The 20,374-nt window shown below is 35.8% G+C and overlaps 2 protein-coding genes and 1 non-coding gene across 3 annotated transcripts in view; 2 read left to right on the top strand and 1 right to left on the bottom strand.

Moving 5' to 3' along the window:
• Positions 1 to 104: 104 nt before the first annotated feature.
• LOC138308217 (interleukin-1 receptor-associated kinase 4-like) lies at positions 105 to 4,747 on the bottom strand. The gene is given in 3 exon segments (XM_069249188.1): positions 105 to 2,757; positions 2,759 to 2,938; positions 4,424 to 4,747. Coding segments are annotated over 3 exon segments (1,644 nt in total). The 5' UTR covers positions 4,718 to 4,747; the 3' UTR covers positions 105 to 1,587.
• Positions 4,748 to 5,019: 272 nt separating this feature from the next.
• Trnal-cag (transfer RNA leucine (anticodon CAG)) lies at positions 5,020 to 5,103 on the top strand. Its single transcript has one exon. It is a non-coding gene; the product is annotated as a tRNA-Leu (tRNA).
• A 1,304-nt stretch (positions 5,104 to 6,407) lies between these two features.
• Positions 6,408 to 20,374, top strand: part of LOC138307523 (chordin-like protein 1) — a 72,021-nt gene continuing 58,054 nt past the window's right edge. The window contains exon 1 of the mRNA XM_069248315.1: positions 6,408 to 6,691. The gene's annotated coding sequence lies outside the window, so the exon portion shown is untranslated. The remainder of the gene's footprint in view (positions 6,692 to 20,374) is intronic.

Genomic DNA, 20,374 nt, shown 5'->3' with positions numbered 1-20,374 from the left:
CTGATTTTGTTTTCATTGTGAATGATATTTTCTGATCAACAATGCGAAAAGTAGACGGTATATTTTTAGATAAAATGTGAACAAAAACAGAAATGAAACTTCAATAAATTATAGAGAAAATAGTGTTTTATTCAACAATACTATATATCTTATTTTATGTAGAAACATCCAGTAATATACATTTTTTGATGACATAAAAAATGGTTATGAGGCACATACTATTAAAAGTTTATATTACAAATTTAATATGTTCATGTGTATATATACAAATATTGATTATGATACATTGAAGAGATCATTTTAACATGAACACTATGCAAAAATTATTAACAAATCACATAAAATTAATAAGAGTTGCAGGGAGCTCCTATCTCCTACCTGAACTACTGTAATTCAGCAATTTATATTGGAATACTACATATGTAAGTCCCTTAATTTTAACCTATCAGTACGTGACAATATAAATACAAAATTAGTATAGAATGAAAAATGAACCAAAGAAAATCTAATTCCTAAGATAGTCTTAGAATGGTACATTGACAATAAGAGGATAAAGGTCATTTAAAGGCCCACTACCTTTCCGAAACGGCTTTTAATTTTCAAAATGGGAATGTAAAACAAGATCGATAATTTTGTAGAGTCTTAACAATTATTAACTTACCGTTAATACTACATTTATCATCACATTCTGAACGATTTGATTAAAATAAATAAAATGTTTATTTTCATAACGCGGGTCGTATTATGTTTCCCACCGTCGTCCTAAATACAGCGCGGTAGTTGACTATCACTGCGCCAGACGGCAAAACAGCGAATGGACTCTCCACTGTTTTCATATATTACGCAGGAAATCTTGCATATGTTTGGTGTCATAACCTTATTTTAGGTCATCAGTATGCATTTTCTGATGTTATTAATGTTCTTTAAGAAACCTTTATATTTTGCTCCGGAAAGGTTATGGGCCTTTAAAATTTGAATTTGACCCTGAACATTTTTTTTAACCTGCTATACCATAACTGCCCTATATTATCCTTCTTTTAATTTCGCAGAAGAACAAGGGAAAATATGCATCCCTGTTGAATGCCCTATCAAGAGTTCCTCCAAGGTCTCAGGCATGATAAACCAACAGCACATATGCCGAGTCAGCTAAGCATTCTGATCCATGAGAGTTACTTCCCTTCATTTGACATACAGTGTCATTCTGATCGGTATTCTATAGGAGTTGTTTTAATTAATTTCCTTTACTCAGTTTGTGTACATACTGACACAAAAACAAAGGGAAGTAACTCAGTCCGTGTACATAATGACACAAAAACAAAGGGAAGTAACTCTGATAGATCTGAATGTAGCTGACTAACAGATATATCGTTTAACTAATCATTAGTAAGTACTACGTACACAACACACAGACAAGTCCTTGACCTTTTGTATTTCCGTGACCATGTGTGATCCTGCAAATTACACAATTTATCAACTCAATCATTAAACAATGTGAGGTCCTGTTTATGGGCCTAGCTTGGTATAAGAATTTTCTGACCCCTTTGGACATAGTGTATATGTATATATCTGTGATAAATACTGCAGTATCTATACAAAAGTATCAGAACAGCAAGTCTGTACAAACTTTTCCAGATCTGGCAGGATGTCTGAGACTAGAGCACGTTTTCGCTTCCTCTCTTGAAGACACTTCTGGGCGATTGCAAACAAAGCAACAGCGATGTCGATTTTCCAGTCCCCGGCGGAATTATCGAGTAGATCTGCTATGTCGCTGTCTTCGTCACACGTTTCCTGTACGTGACTCCAAAGATCCGCTTCCTCGCGATGCGGGTCATTCGGTGCAAGTCCAGTCAGGATCTCAAGGAGGACAACTCCAAATGCAAAGGAGTCTAACTTGGCAGATACATCAAACCGTATTGCCTCCGGAGCCATATAGGCAGACGTTCCGATCACCTGCATAGTTTCCATGGCTGTCGTACTGCTGCCCGATGGGCCAGTCCTCACTGTTGCAAAATCTCCCACTTTAGGTACAAAGTTTTCATCCAATAGAACATTAGCACTTTTAATGTCCCGGTGTACCTCGCCTTCATTGTTCAGGAATGCAATTCCGTTAGCAGTTCCTAAAACAATCTCCAGTCTACGCTTCCATGGTAATGGTTCGGTTTTTCTAAAGCAGCACAGTCTTTCCTCCAAGGAGCCATTAGGCATGTAGTCATACACCAAACATTTTTTAGAGCCATCAATGGAGTATCCAAGCAGAGATACAATATTTTCATGTCGGAATTTTGACAGTTTTTCTAGTTCTGTCTGGAATTGTTTCTCCATCAGTGGATCACCTGGATGTCGTAGCTGTTTTACAGCTGCTTTACAACCGTCACGCGACTCCGCGAGAAAAACAACACCAAATCCACCGCACCCTATCATATTTCCTCCCTTTGACACGTCTAATTCAGCAAAATTCTTGGTAAAATTTTGGAGCATAGCATAACTCATTTCCCGTGAGGAATTACAAAGACATGGTACAGGAATGTCCTTGAATTTGGTTCCTACTTGGTTGGAACATCCACAGGATAATACAACCGACACATTTTCAGGTTTATTTTCAATCTTAATGGAATGCTTCACAATGGCAACATTACCGGCTTCCAAATCAGCAGAAGGTTTACTGGTAAAGGCATAGGACGTTTCTCTCTCCGACCCACTGCTGGAGAAAGAACTGCTCGAGGAAAAGTCAGAATCTTTAAACTTTGGCATGTACAGAATTTTTCTTAGGGTCATCATCACCTCCTTTACCGACTTCCATTCTCGATAAGTTTGCTGTTAAGGAAGGTACAGCTGTGTTATTCCTGTTGTTATTCTCCTCTATTTTTGCTGATTTGTTTTGTCCCATTTGATTCAATAGGTAGTCTGTAACGACCTGTAGCTTGGCTCTCTCAAAGGCCTGAAACAAAATCATAATGACATACATTGTAAAAGAATAGAAATTAAATATTTTTAATAAAGTAAAACCTTAGTCTGGTGATCAAAAAACACTGACATATGTGGCAATTATTTTAACTGAAAAAGTGGGATTTTCTATCATGAGAACGACAGGATGCAAGTACATGTGCACTAAATATTTACAACAACGAACTTTTACATTATCACCCGAAATTGTCTCAGTATTTTATTCACCAAATACAACACAGCATATAGGTTATACAAGTTCATGAAAACAAGAATAGCATTTTATAGTAATTCATACTAGATAGCTGAGGATGATTCCAGATGTCTATGCAAAAAATAACAACTACATGGTAAGACATTGGATCGGTACATGCAGATCTAAGCACAGAAGTTTGACATTCTGCTAATAGTATATAGTATATAAATATAGTATTTACTGTATATTGAAATATTTATCAAAATAGAGGCAAGAGTAGTGTGCCGCCAAACTGGGGTTCAAGCCCCCCTCCCTAAACTTATTGGTTCAACACTCTTTCGGCTGAGCTATAGGGAAATTCCGCTTGGGAGTGGCACGAAGCTAGAAGAGAACCATATCACTAAAACCTGCTATAGGGCTCCCCTTTTTCAGATGTGTTCGCTCTTGAACACACATTAACCCAGGTTTTATCTTCAAGGAAGCCTCTCAATCTCCTATAGGATGCACTTGGAGTGGTCTCTGTACGAGAGGAGTGTGCCGACAGCCAGGCTTAACCCATGACCCTGGACTTACTGGTCCCTTGCTCTACAGACTGTAGCTGCACTATTGTAAGTCTGAAAACTTTTTCATGTGTATTGTTTGGCCGAAAGGTGCAGTAGGCCAAGTGAATTTAATTTAATTTTTATATATTTATTGATGTAGCAGGTTTTAATTGTAAACAGTGATACGGTCACCTTCTAGCTTTGCGCTAAGGGGAATTTACCTTTCCTTCAGACCAGTAAGTCCGGGGGTCGCAGGTTTGAACCCAGCTGGCGGCACACTACTCTCACCGGGTTACATTTGGTGCCGTAGACCACTCCAAGCAAAAGCTATACAAGATCGAATGACTTCGTTGGAGACAGAACCTGAGTTGGTCTGTGTTCAGGGGCGAACACGTTTGAAAAGGGGGGGGGGACAGAGTAGCAGGTTTTAATTGTATGTAGTGATACGGTTGTCTTCTAGCTTCGCGCTAGAGGGAATTTCCCTTTAGCAAAGTTGGTAGAGAGGCGGACCAGTTAGTACAAAGGTAGAGACGACGAATGTATCACTATTTACTCAATCTATAACTAAAATCTACTACAATATGTAACACAAACTTCTGTGATCTAGGCCCTATAAGCTTATAATAGGCTATACCAACAGCCCATATTGTACTATAGTGTACTATAATTGTAACAGTTGAGAGGTGAATACACAACAACAGTAAACAGTACACTGTAACCTTCACACTATATTCTGCCTTACCTCGAGTAAGTGTCGAAGTTGAGCGTTCTGTGTTGCCCAGTCATTCAGGATAAGAAGCGTTGGACTAGCACCGGGTTGTCGCCCTCGAACTTCGAACATGTCGACTTGGAGGGTCGAATACCTCTCCTGAAATTCTCCCCCTGCTAGCTTATTCGTCAATCGTTTTGGGATACATGTAGCGAAATGTTTCCATCTGCTATCCGTATCCAAATGCATAGCAATATACCTTAAAACAGAATACGGTAAAGACCGTATATAAGATTCTTGACTGAGTTCTTTTTTCCCCGTCATCATAATGCCAAACTATCGCAAACGGGAAGTGGGAATTCCCCTTTTGACGAGTTTGGATTACGGAGCCAATCAAATCGTGTCTATTTTAAGAACCGAACTTGTAAGCGTTTCCGGGAACCAATAACATGATACAATAGCAATGAGTCAACAATTGCTGAATTCCGGGACAGATAAGAATTTTCTCTACGTGCTGTAACAAACCAACTTCATAATATTAAAGTCATACGATTCAATTTAAATATTAGTAATTTTCTATTTTCTAAGATAAAGAAATGCAAATAAGTTTAAAGCCTGACATTCAATAAGTCAGGATGGCCGAGCGGTCTAAGGCGCTGCGTTCAGGTCGCAGTCTGGTTCTCCAGGCGTGGGTTCGAATCCCACTTCTGACACTAGCTTTTTACAAAAAATATTTTATTTCTTCACAATTATTTTTTACATAAGTGATACAATTCAAGTGAAGAGAAAAGTTAACATTTTATTTTCCAGACTAGACACATCCTCACCCCTCCTCATTCCTGACAAATCATGACGCCATTTTCTGTCGATTCGGTTTGTTTTGGTTACTGACTTTGCCAAGAGCGTGCGTTCTCGTGCATACCTGCCCGTCATACTGGCGTCGCGTTTACGGGACTGGCGCTACCTTCTTTCTTGTGATGCTGAAAATTCGCAGTGGGAAATTCCGATTAAAACACATCTTAATAAAAAGAAAATAAAACTGTTATGTATTTGTAAATTTTGGAAACAGTTGAATCACCGATCTTCCTTAGCTAGACGGCTAGGGATGGATGAATCTACATCAATATCAGATGAAATTAATATTTCCTATGATAAATACGTTTACGCCACAACATCACACGTAGATTTCGCATAACATTTTTCTATACGTGGAAATAAAGCATTATAAGTATACCTATTAATCTATAGGTCAATTACAAACGTAATATTGAATGAAGGATTAGACAAATAGACCCTCCACATTCCCCCTCCCCCCACCACCACGTACACACCAAAACAAAATAAATGAAAAATGAATAAATAAACTACTATTAGTAACTAATAAAAAAAACATAAAATGAATAAACAAAAGATAATATAATAACAATAAGGATACCGATAAATTCACACGTGCCGAAAGCTAGATTTAATTGCTTATCCATTAGTAAATGAGTAACTGATACTTGGCACGCAAAAACGTTGGCGCGACGTGCCGCCATTTTAACTTCAGATGGAGACACGCCCATCTTCATTTCCATCTTAATCAAGTTCCTTATTGTGATCCAATTTTCGTTCTACAAATTGTTTTACAGTTAATTCTTGTCAGCTTTTATTTCAATTTCTCCATTATGTTTGGGGTAAATATAGAGCTATTTATACAAATTAACAAAAAACATTAGAGATCTATATATACATGTATGTTATTTTTACATGTACAAAAATGTACGTCGCGTCTTGAAGACGGGACGGATTTTCCGCCAGGAAAAGAATGCACAGAGACTTTTTGGGGATAATGTGTTGATATAGCAATGAAGGTGAGGCTTGTTCCACCTCAAGAAATAAACGCATCTTCATGTCAATAGGTACGGAGATAGTTGGGGAGTGGGGAGGGGGTAGAAGTGAGGGTTAACCCACCTACCAACAACATTCTATCGGCTCCAGGAGTCACTCCGTTCCTCGACCCAAGTAGACGCCATGGCGCATGGAAGGAATCATTATAGTGCACTAGCCTCCGAAACCGTCAAGTCTCTGATATAATAGAAACCATGATCGGTCTGTCTCGTGTCGGCAACTTGTATATCGGCAGGGTTCGTCAGCCAAAAGTATGTTTTACTCAGTCAAAATATCAAATATTTTCTCCCCTCCATTTCATGTCCGACACCTCTCCACATTCTGTTTTACACTCAAAACGAAACTGGTCTTAGTAACAGGGAATAGTCGGTGAAGTCTGTGATTCAAAGAGGAGCTGATTAAGACACCTAGGTGAGTAGACATTAATTGATCCTTATTGTTGGGGGATCTCATTGACATCTGAGAATAAGTTAAAGTTTATACCAATATGGACCCATCTTGTAGAGTGCGACGAGCATCAGGAACAATTAGTGTCTGTATTATAATTAGCTACCTTTATGGACATTTTTAATGTCATCCAAATGTGTGGATGTATCGGAATCTGATCGTCGATGCAATTCTTACAGATCCAAGATTTTCACTGGACATCAATCTAGCTTTTTCATATGAAGCCATAATCATTAGTTAAATTAATATTTTTTGTTAAATATGCACGTATCTAATTATATTCCAATTACAAAGATATAATGATGACATTATCCTATATACAAAGTTATAATGATGACATTATCCTATATATACAAATATTTAATGATGACATTTTCCTATATATAAAGATATAATGAAAATATTATGACATTGTCCTATATACAAAGATAAAATGATGATATTATCCTATATATAAAGATATAATGATGACATTTTCCTATATACAAAGATATAATGATGACATTATCCTATATACAAAGTTATAATGATGACATTATCCTATATACAAAGATATAATGATGACATTATCCTATATACAAAGATATAATGATGACATTATCCTATATACAAAGATATAATGATGACATTATCCTATATACAAAGATATAATGATGACATTATCCTATATATAAAGATATAATGATGACATTATCCTATATACAAAGATATAATGATGACATTATCCTATATACAAAGATATAATGATGACATTATCCTATATACAAAGATATAATGATGACATTATCCTATATATAAAGATATAATGATGACATTATCCTATATATAAAGATATAATGATGACATTATCCTATATATAAAGATATAATGATGATATTTTTCTATATATAAAGATATTTTGATGACATTATCCTATATACAAAGATATAATGATGACATTATCCTATATACAAAGATATAATGATGACATTATCCTATATACAAAGATATAATGATGACATTATGACATTGTCCTATATATGAAGATATAATGATGACATTATCCTATATACAAAGATAGAGTGATGACATTATGACATTGTCCTATATATGAAGATATAATGATGACATTATCCTATATACAACGATATAATGATGACATTATCCTATATATAAATATATAATGATGACATTATCATATATACAAAGATATAATGATGACATTATCCTATATACAAAGATATAATGATGACATTATCCTATATATAAAGATACAATGATGACATTATCCTATATATAAAGATATAATGATGACATTATCCTATATATAAAGATATAATGATGACATTATCCTATATATAAGGATATAATGATGACATTATCCTATATATAAAGATATAATGATGACACTATCCTATATATAAGGATATAATGATGACATTATCCTATATATAAATATATAATGATGACATTATCATATATTCAAAGATAGAATGATGACATTATGACATTGTCCTATATATATAATGATGACATTATCCTATATATAAAGATATAATGATGACATTATCCTATATATAAAGATATAATGATGACATTATCCTATATACAAAGATATAATGATGACATTATCCTATATACAAAGATATAATGATGACATTATCCTATATATAAAGATATAATGATGACATTATCCTATATATAAAGATATAATGATGACATTATCCTATATATAAAGATATAATGATGACACTATCCTATATATAAGGATATAATGATGACATTAATTGTCCTATATATATAATGATGACATTATCCTATATATAAAGATATAATGATGGCATTATCCTATATACAAAGATATAATGATGACATTATCCTATATACAAAGGTATAATGATGACATTATCCTATATACAAAGTTATAATGATGACATTATCCTATATATAAAGATATAATGATGACATTATCCTATATATAAAGATATAATGATGACATTTTCCTATATATAAAGATACAATGATGACATTATCCTATATACAAAGATATAATGATGACATTATCATATATATAAAGATATAATGATTTAATTTTCCTATATATAAAAATATAATGATGGCATTATCCTATATACAAAGTTATAATGATTACATTTTCCTACTATACAAAGATATAATGATGACATTGTCCTATATACAAAGATATAATGATGACATTGTCCTATATATAAAGATATAATGATGACATTATCCTATATATAAAGGTTTAATGATGACATTATCCTATATACAAAGTTATAATGATGACATTATCCTATATACAAAGGTATAATGATGACATTATCCTATATACAAAGTTATAATGATGACATTATCCTATATACAAAGTTATAATGATGACATTATCCTATATACAAAGATATAATGATGACATTACCCTATATACAAAGATATAATGATGACATTATCCTATATACAAAGATATAATGATGACATTTTCCTATTATACAACGATATAATGATGACATTATCATATATACAAAGATATAATGATGACATTATCCTATATATAAAGATATAATGATGACATTATCCTATATACAAAGATATAATGATGACATTATCCTATATACAAAGATATAATGATGGCATTATCCTATTATACAACGATATAATGATGACATTATCATATATACAAAGATATAATGATGGCATTATCCTATATATAAAGATATAATTATGACATCATCCTATATACAAAGATATAATGATGACATTATCCTATATATAAAGATATAAATGATTACATTTTCCTATTATACAAAGCTTTAATGATGACATTATCCTATATACAAAGATATAATGATTACATTTTCCTACCAACAAAGATATAATGATGATATTATCCTATATAATAAGATTTAATGATGACATTTTCCTATATACAAAGATATAATGATGACATTATCCTATATACAAAGATATAATGATTACATTTTCCTACCAACAAAGATATAATGATGATATTATCCTATATAATAAGATTTAATGATGACATTTTCCTATATACAAAGATATAATGATGACATTATCCTATATATAAAGATAGAATGATTACATTATCCTATATATAAATATATAATGATGACATTATCCTATATATAAAGATATAATGATGACATTATCCTATATATAAAGATATAATGATGACATTATCCTATATATAAAGATAGAATGATGACATTATCCTATATACAAAGATAGAATGATGACATTATCCTATATATAAAGATATAATGATGGCATTATCCTATATATAAAGATATAATGATAATATTATCCTATATACAAAGATATAATGATTACATTTTCCTACCAACAAAGATATAATGATGACATTTATCCTATATACAAAGATATAATGATGGCATTATCCTATATACAAAGATAATGATGGCATTATCCTATATATAAATTGATATATCTTAAACATCTATCCAACAATCATGATATCATGATGACCCTGTTCTAATTAAACGGACACCATGATGACCCTATCCTTATTGCAGGGATATCATGATGGTTCTATTTTAATTACATTTCACCATTATGACCCTGTCCAAATTATAGAGAAATCATGATGAGCCTGTCCTAATTATAGAGACACCATGATGACCCTGTCCTAATTACAGAGACACCATGATGACCCTATCTCAATTATAGAGAAATCATGATGACTCTGTCCGAATTACAGAGATATCATGATCCTATCCTAATTACAGAAAAACCTTGCTGATCCTTTCCTAACAACAGGGATATCATGGTAACCCTATCCTAATTACAGGGATATCATGATCCTATCCTAATTACAGAGACACCTCGATGACTCTATCCTAATTGTAGGGATATTATGATGACCATCTCCTAATTACATGGCATCATGATGACCCTATTTTAATAACATAGACACCATGATGACCCTGTCCTAAATACATGGATAGCATTATGACCCTGTCCTTATTACAGAGACATCATGATTACCCTCTCCTAATAACAGGGATATCATAATGACCCTGTCCTGATTGCAAGGAAATCATGATGACACTATCCTAATTACAGGGACACCTTGATTACTCTATCTTAATGGATATCATGATGATCCTATTTTAAACTGCATGCATACTATGATGATCCTATCCAAATTACAGGGATATCATGATGACCTTGTCCTAATTACAGGGATATCATGAATGACCCTGTTCTAAATACAGGGATATCATGATGACCCTGTTCTAATTACAGGATATCTTGATGACCCTGTTCATATGATAGGATATCATTAATCCTATCCTAAAAAACATGGACATCATGATGACCCTCTTCTAATTACAGGGATATCATGAGTGACCCTCTCGCAATTACAGGGACATCATGATGACCCTATCATAATTTCAGGTATCTATTAATCCTATCCTAATTACAGGGATACCATGGTGACTCTATCCTAATTACAGGAATATCACGATGACCCTATCCTAATTACAGGGAAATCATGAACACCTATTCAATTTCAGGGATATCATGGTGATCCTGTCCTAATTAGATGGATGTCATGGTGATCCTTTCCTATATTACAGGGATACCATGACCCTATCCTGATTACCGGAAAATCATAATCATCCTGTCCTAATTACATAAATTTCATAACGACCCTGTCCTAGTTACATATATTTAATAATGATCCTGTCCTAATTACAGGGATAACATGATGACCCTTTCCTTTACAGAACATGATGAAAATCATGATGACCCTATCCTATTTTCAGGGATATCATGGGTGACCCTGTCCTAATTAGAGGGATATCATGATGACCCTGTTCTAAATTACAGGGATATATCATGATGACCATGTTCTATTTACATGGATATTATGATGACCCTGTTCTAATTTACAGGGATATCATGATGACCCTATCCTATTTACAGGGACATCATGATGACCCTGTTCTAATTACAGGGATATCATGATGACCCTGTTCTAATTGCAGGGATATCATGATGACCCTGTTCTAATTACAGGGATATCATGATGACCCTATCCTATTTACAGGGACATCATGATGACCCTATTCTGATTACAGGGATATCATGATGACCCTATCCTATTTACAAGGATATCATGATGACCCTATTTTAACTGCATGCATACTATGATGATCCTATCCTAATTACAGGGATATCATGATGACCCTGTTCTAATTACAGGGATATCATGATGACCCTGTTCTAATTACAGGGATATCATGATGACCCTGTTCTAATTACAGGGATATCATGATGACCCTGTTCTAATTACAGGGATATCATGATGACCCTGTTCTAATTACAGGGATATCATGATGACCCTATCCTATTTACAAGGATATCATGATGATCCTATTCTGATTACAGGACATCATGTGAAGACCCTATTCTAATTACATGCCTGTCGTGTGATGGTCCTATAACCTTATTCAGTTTCTGTGAGGACCTTTCTACATTTTATCTGAGGGATATATTACGACATTTCTGTGTATACTTTATATAGGATGACATTATTTACCGGCTCTGTACACCTAAATAGATCATATCCTAGTCTCAGTAATCATGTACGATTGGTAAAGTTTAAGTTGAAATGAACTTGTGTTGGTTAGAGAACAAATGTATATAAAGACTGGATGTAATTGCGATTATCTCCCTTCCTTCAGACACATGAGCGCCTTCTCTCCAAAAGTCGGGTTCCTCTCTCTTTCAACCTTATTACATCCCTTCACATGTATCTCGATAAGATATTATCATTCGATTCCATTAGCGTTTTCTATGTCTTTGTCCCCAATAATGTTAATAAATTACTCATTTCCTTCTCAATTTGATTATTTTCACATTTTTGTCTTTAAATATCATCATTTTTCACGGCCTATAAAGTTTCCTTTTCATATTTTATTTTCCTTCCCTATTACTTCGTAGAGTCTTATAAAAAATACATGTCATATTTCGTTTCCTTCTTCACACTACCCTTCGTACACTCTCTTCGCCATACTAAATTACGCTTCCCTTTCTCCCCACACTCCCACTCGTACACTCTCTTTCACTCAACACTCCCCCTCGTACACTCTCTTCGTCATACTAAATTACGCTTCCCTTTCTCTCCACACTCCCTCTCGTACACTCTCTTCGTCATACTAAATTACGCTTCCCTTTCTCTCCACACTCCCCTTCGTACACTCTCTTCGTCATACTAAATTACGTTTCCCTTTCACTCCACACACCCCCTCCTACACTCTCTTCTCCATACTAAATTACGCATCCCTTTCTCACCACTCCCCTTCGTACACTCTCTTCGCCATACTAAATTATGCTTCCCTTTCTCTCCACACTCCCTCTCGTACACTCTCTTCGTCATACTAAATTACGCTTCCCTTTCTCTCCACACTCCCCTTCGTACACTCTCTTCGTCATACTAAATTACGCTCCCCTTTCACTCCACACTCCCCCTCGTACACTCTCTTTGCCATACTTAATTACGCTTCCCTTTCACTCCGCACCCCCCTCGTACACTCTCTTCGTCATACTAAATTACGCTTCCCTTTCACTCCACACTCCCCCTCGTACACTCTCTTCGCCATACGAAATTACGCTTCCCTTTCACTCCACACTCCCCCTCGTACGCTCTCTTCGCCATACTAAATTACGCTTTCCTTTCTCTCCACACTCCCCTTCGTACACTCTCTTCGCCATACTAAATTACGCTTCCCTTTCACTCCACACTCCCCCTCGTACACTCTCTTCGCCATACTAAATTACGCTTCCCTTTCACTCCACACTCCCCCTCGTACACTCTCTTCGCCATACTAAATTACGCTTCCCTTTCTCTCCACACTCCCCTTCGTACACTCTCTTCGCCATACTAAATTACGCTTCCCTTTCACTCCACACTCCCCTTTGTACACTCTCTTTGCCATACTTAATTACGCTTCCCTTTCACTCCACACTCCCCCTCGTACACTCTCTTCGCCATACTAAATTACGCTTCCCTTTCTCTCCACACTCCCCTTCGTACACTCTCTTCGCCATACTAAATTACGCTTCCCTTTCACTCCACACTCCCCCTCGTACACTCTCTTCGCCATACTAAATTACGCTTCCTTTCTCTCCACACTCCCCTTCGTACACTCTCTTTGCAAAACTAAATTACGCTTCCCTTTCTCTCCACACTCCCCCCCCCCCCCCTTTACAATCTCTTCGCCATACTAAATTACGCTTCCCTTTCACCCCACACTCCCCCTCGTATAATCTCTTCGCCATTCTAAATTACGCATTCCCTTTCTCTCCACACTCCCTTTCGTACACTTTCTTCGCCATACTAAATTACGCTTCCCTTTCACTCCACACTCCCCTTCGTACGCTCTCTTTGCCATACTAAATTACGCATCCCTTTCTCTCCACACTCCCTTTCGTACACTGTCTCTTCGCCATACTAAATTACGCTTCCCTTTCACTCCACACTCCCCTTCGTACGCTCTCTTCGCCATACTAAATTACGCATCCCTTTCTCTCCACACTCCCTTTCGTACACTCTCTTCGCCATACTAAATTACGCTTCCCTTTCACTCCACACTCCCCCTCGTACACTCTCTTCGCCATACTAAATTACGCTTCCCTTTCACTCCACACTCCCCTCGTACGCCATACTAAATTACGCTCCCTTCACTCCACTCACTCTCTTCGCCATACTAAATTACGCTTCCCTTTCTCTCCACACTCCCCTTCGTACACTCTCTTCGCTATACGAAATTACGCTTCCCTTTCACTCCATACCTCCCCCTCGTACGCTCTCTTCGCCATACTAAATTACGCTTTCCTTTCTCTCCACACTCCCCTTCGTACACTCTCTTCGCCAAACTAAATTACGCTTCCCTTTCTCTCCACACTCCCCCTTGTACAATCTCTTCGCCATACTAAATTACGCTTCCCTTTCACCCCACACTCCCCCTCGTATAATCTCTTCGCCATTCTAAATTACGCATCCCTTTCTCTCCACACTCCCTTTCGTACACTCTCTTCGCCATACTAAATTACGCTTCCCTTTCACTCCACACTCCCCTTCGTACGCTCTCTTCGCCATACTAAATTACGCATCCCTTTCTCTCCACACTCCCTTTCGTACACTCTCTTCGCCATACTAAATTACGCTTCCCTTTCACTCCACACTCTCCCTCGTATAATATTTTTGCCATACTAAATTACGCTTTCGTTTCCCTCCTCACCTTCCTCACGTAAAATCTCGTTGGAATACTAAATTACGCCTCCTTTCTCCCTGCATACTTCCATCATCGAAAGCTTTGATTATCCATATTGCCATTCACTACTCTAATTCCTATAAACAATTACGCTTCCATTTTTCATCATTCTCTTCTCTTCTGCAGTCTCTTCGCTACTAAAATGACGATTTTCATCCTCTCTTCCCTCGTACAGTGTCTTCGTCTTTTCTTTTTTACTTTCCCTCTTTTAATCGAAATATCATGGGTTTTTTCTGCTCCAATCCATTTACGTCTTTTATTCTTTCTGCAACAAGGCGAGAGTAGTGTGCCGACAGCTGGGCTTGAACCCGCGACCCCGGACTTACTGGTCCTCCGCTCTACCGTCTGAGCTAAAAAGGATTTCACCCCTAGCGCGAAGCTAGAAGGCGACCGCATTACTATTTACAATAAAATCTATTACTCTTTCTTTCTTTTTTTCCTTTTTTTCTCTTTTTTTTTTATTTCTTTCTTTATTTAACATATTTATTGGATTTATCAAGCTATATTCGCCCTTCATTTTCTTAAGAGCAAGTGTCACAATTTTTTCGACCCCCTTTATATTCCTTCACCTATATGTTCTAGACCGCCACCGACCACGAGTCTTCTTTGTATTCCAGAAAATTATGGTAAATCATTTTTAACAACAATATCGAAAACCAAAACTTCAATTATTCTCTCAGAATCATAGAATGGTCTCCCCGCATCAAAGAAACAGACGAACACTTTCGTACAGATCTTGGTCGTAGTCGCCATCTTTGTCTTGTTTACTCCGCCAAAATGACTGAGTAATTTTTCGATGTAAGTTAATATGACTATCGATGGCACCTCTAAGCATAGAGAGAGCATGTTAGGAGTGGACACAGGGGTGGTATTGCACCGCCAGTTATCTGGGAAGTCGCAACTTGCCTCTCCATAGTCACGACGCTAAATTTTAAAGGCTCACGTTCTGAAAATGCATCAAGTTTAATCAGTGTACAACGTACGCCAAAGGAAAAAAATCACAGAGTACAATGTGATTTCGAAATTAAATCCGATCTAATGAACGTTAGAGTTATTTGTAGCAATTGACCTTCTCGTAAATGTCCGCTATATGTGATCAGAGTGGCTGCGTTTTGTAGGCCGAACCCGAACCTGTGCCAATGGAGTAAAGTGACTTTTGTGCACAACTACTTCAATTGCTTTTACAGTATTGTATTTTCACATTCATCAGTGATCATGTGTGAAAAGTAATTTTTCTTTTATAAAAGAGGCAATTAGCTTCTCACATTTATATTAAATATTTGTTGCATTTACTAACCTTGCGAGAGTCCGACTCGGTTATGGGTATGACGTACACATCAGACCTTTGCTTGATTAAATCATAAGTAGTGTTATATCCCACGGGGACTTGACACGAATTTCCAGACAACGGTTAATACGAAGTGTAGTATCATACATATTATACATGTACAACATCAATTGAGCGTTGGGAATTCGTGGAAATCCCTGAACTACATGCAATAAGGTGAAGTCCGAAAGTGTTCAGAAGGTTTTAACATCCAAAGTGAAATTTTACACTAAATTACCTATACTACTCAAATCCTTAATACAATGTATATGAAAATAAATATATATAATCAAGTTAAAAAGAGGAAGTAAAAAATAGAGAGAAAAACAATGAAAACAAATGTGAACATGTTCCTTTAAGAAAACCTATTTCATATTCATTGTTGAACGAAGCAACAATACAATCTTCGTCTGCCATTTTTTTCGAAATCATGAGAAATTCGTCACGAAGGGAGTCTCGCTGTTTCGTGGAAAGAGCAACTGACACACTAATAGGTTTGGCAGTAGACCCCCTGTATCACATCCGATCGGGGAAATGGCGGCAGTATCCCGGTTTTGGTCGGTATGGTGGCGCTCAGATCGCCAAGGAAACATCCTAGCTCGCGCTAATGGCGACGCGAGGGATACAACAGGACAGGGATATGAAAAATATTCAAAATAGAAATAATATTGGCTTGATAATTTTTGAAGAGGATAATCTAACGAAAAATACAGTGTGTCCAGACGGATAACAGAGTCTTTGGAGGAACCGATTTCTTGTTTCTAGTATAGAATCCAGAAAAAGGGTATTATTTCAACGAAATTGCAATAATAGTTCAAAAATCACGGAAGTTCTTTCTCAAGAGTCAAATTGTTTTTAATGCAAATTAAAGTAAAATATAAACTCGCTCCTCCTTGATGATTAATTTCATGGGAAATATTATCTGTACATACTGATTTCCATGTTTATAAATATCAAATATGGTAAAAATATTTCAGTAACATTACACAGGCAGATCGTGTGTTGTTCTGAAGAAAAAAAAAGTACGCTTTCCATCTTATGTTCCCTTTTTAATACAAATGAATTACATATCGCCAAGGCATAAATTAGATCGGAGACAGAGAAAATAATAGTATCATTGACGGAAATCAAAAAAATATACCGGACAAAGGAGGACTGATGATAATGATATATATTTGCATTCAGTTCCGAGGAGACGGCGTGTCACCAGACCGGCCTGCAGCATTTGAACCTGTCATTCCCAGTGGGACGACCAGTCTCATAAATCAGAGAAAAAATCTACGTTTTGAGTTAAGGGTGCGAGGGATAGGATCTGCATCTAACCGAGAGAGTGGAACTCTTCACTGATAGGAGACCCGATACCTACCAGTGTATGGTAATTAGTTATAACCATGTCACCTTGAGGTTGTAAATTCACCGTAATTGCCTCTCTCTCTAGTTTCAATGAATATTTAAATAAATGATTTGACGGCTCGGCGTAGTAAAACACTTTTTTGTGAATACCCCCCTCTAATCATATCATCACAGGATTTATATTTCTTTATGCGGTCTTATTCAACAATTAGACAAAAACGTCTTTGAATTAAAAGGATTGGTGTTTTTACTTAACAGTTGAAGGGTTCAGCTCTCATAAGACAAGTTTCACTAGATGCTGAATACTAACAATGAGACTGGCGGTCAGTATCATATGGTATATATATATATATATATATATAATCAAAGGGAAATGTAATTAATTAAGTTATGATGTTATTAAAACGACAAGGAAGGGAGACAACCTCTCCGTGTCTAGGAACAAAAGCCGTATTCTTCTGTGCTTTCGGCAAGCTTTGTATCGTAAAGAATTTCACGTTAATTGAATCTTTAATACGTTTCATTTATATGTAAATTGTATAAATTTCAAGTTTTTGTTCATACCAAAGTACCTTACAGAATCAGTTATTTACTTTTACTTAATCATCCTATATGGGTTCGAAATATCTCTAATATAAGATATGCATCTTTACAGCAATGATTTACTTGATAGATTTGGTATTAGAGCAAAGCTCATAATATTAACATTGTTTCATAGCTGATAATAGCTCAGAATTGTTTTGAAATGAAACATATTTTTGGAATATCGAAATTGAGCGCAAAATTAAAGAAAAGGAAACCATCTTTACGATGAAACCAAGCAATCAGCCGACATGTTTAATGTTAATACGCGTACATGTTATATCTGCTTATATTTCCCTAACGGTAGCTACAATTAATACCGATACAGGGAATTGTATAATTACTATAAACTTCCAACTTTTTTCCGCGTGCTATTATTTTGCTGATGATAATAAATCGCGAAAATATAGCGTTGCGAAAATGTTTCAGATACAGGTAAAGCAATCGGGTAATTTCGCCCTTTCCGTAAACCATCGGGAACATTAGGCACTTCCTTGTTTACGGAAAGTGCCGAACGTTCCCGATTGACAGGTAAAGTAAAGCATTTGAAATCTATATCTTGAAATTAAATCGCGAAAACCCCCTTATACATGCAAACGTGAAAAGAAATATCCGCGAAAATGAGTTGGTTGACAGTATACTAGCTATATAGAATACAGATATCTAAATATGTACTAGTAGTATACTATGCTAATAACATATTTTGTTGTTTTCACCGGAAATGCTCAATTGGTTATATACGCATATGAGATGTATTGTAGAAGGGTCATTTTTGTGTAACAGGATATGTTTGAACTTCTCTAATTCGTAGAGAGTATATAGACTTATACAAGACATTTTTATTTGAATTTTTGAAATAATCAAATACATGTATAGAATGTTGGTTGTTAAGGACTTGTTGTACAATACGTCATCATTATATGTGTTCACTAGGTATGATATTAGGCGCCGATAATTACCGGAGGCAGGCGAAGTTCTGTATGTTTGTCAAAATGTTATATCAATAAGTTCTGGACGTTTCGTCTCCTTCTCTATGCGCTATCTGGCGGCAAAATCCCCAAATCTCGTGAGTGAGTAAACAATCCTCCAACATCAAAAGAGTTCCACAAGTATAGAGCGTAGACAAGGTTGGCCAATAACATTTTAATTACTTATGTTACAATTATTAAAAAATAAGGCGTATTTCGTTTGAACGACTCTAGAGAATTTGTTTAGAGCGTCTTTAAAATGAACATGTGTCTGCTCAGAAGAACTATCACAGTGATCAAAAATCTCATCAGCTATTTCATCAATTCACATTTGTCTGAGTAAAGTCGCTTTAAGTTGCAATTACGTCTCTGTTATATGGGATTGGGCCGCCAAAACTCACGCGCAGGGCTGCACGCGCTGTAGGAGATACACATGTTAACGCGTGTTTTGTTACCGAAAAGTCTTCGATCAGTTGTAATAATAAAGTGAACATGATAATTATCTTGCTAATATTTTGAAGAAAAAAATGTATAAATACGAGTCGAGATCCATATTTTAATGAGGTTAAACTGTATAAAGCTAGTATATTAATAATCCGAAATAAAAAGCCCAAATGAATTCAAAGTCAAATCAAAACCATTTCTATGGAATATACATTCAGCCACTATAGGGCCTTCTTCAGTTCAATATCTATACCTCTTTAGGTTATGTACGCATAGCGATTTGCATGCATACTAAGATCTTTCCAATTATTATTTTATTTGCTATAGAGTTCGTGAACTTTGTCAATCGGAACACCTCGCCCACGATTCCGAGCTAGGTACAGGCGCTGCTCGTTCGCCCGCTCCGGTAGCTATAGTCGATCATATGATCGACACGTTTTCAAACATTAAAGACAATGGAATTATTGTAAATTGACGAAATATCAATTATACGATTTTCACTTTATCAAATAATATCCCCGATCACAGTTAGTTTTTTATTATATTATAAACAATTCTTCCATGGTTTCTTAAAACTTTGAGGTCATCCGAATTAAACATTGTAATGCACGCCGATATCTCAGACTGTATCCGTTATCCCTATCATTTAATTGCG

This window comes from Argopecten irradians, chromosome 14 (genome assembly GCF_041381155.1).
Source record: "Argopecten irradians isolate NY chromosome 14, Ai_NY, whole genome shotgun sequence".
Lineage (NCBI taxonomy): Eukaryota > Metazoa > Mollusca > Bivalvia > Pectinida > Pectinidae > Argopecten > Argopecten irradians.
This window is presented reverse-complemented; position numbering and strand designations above follow the sequence as displayed.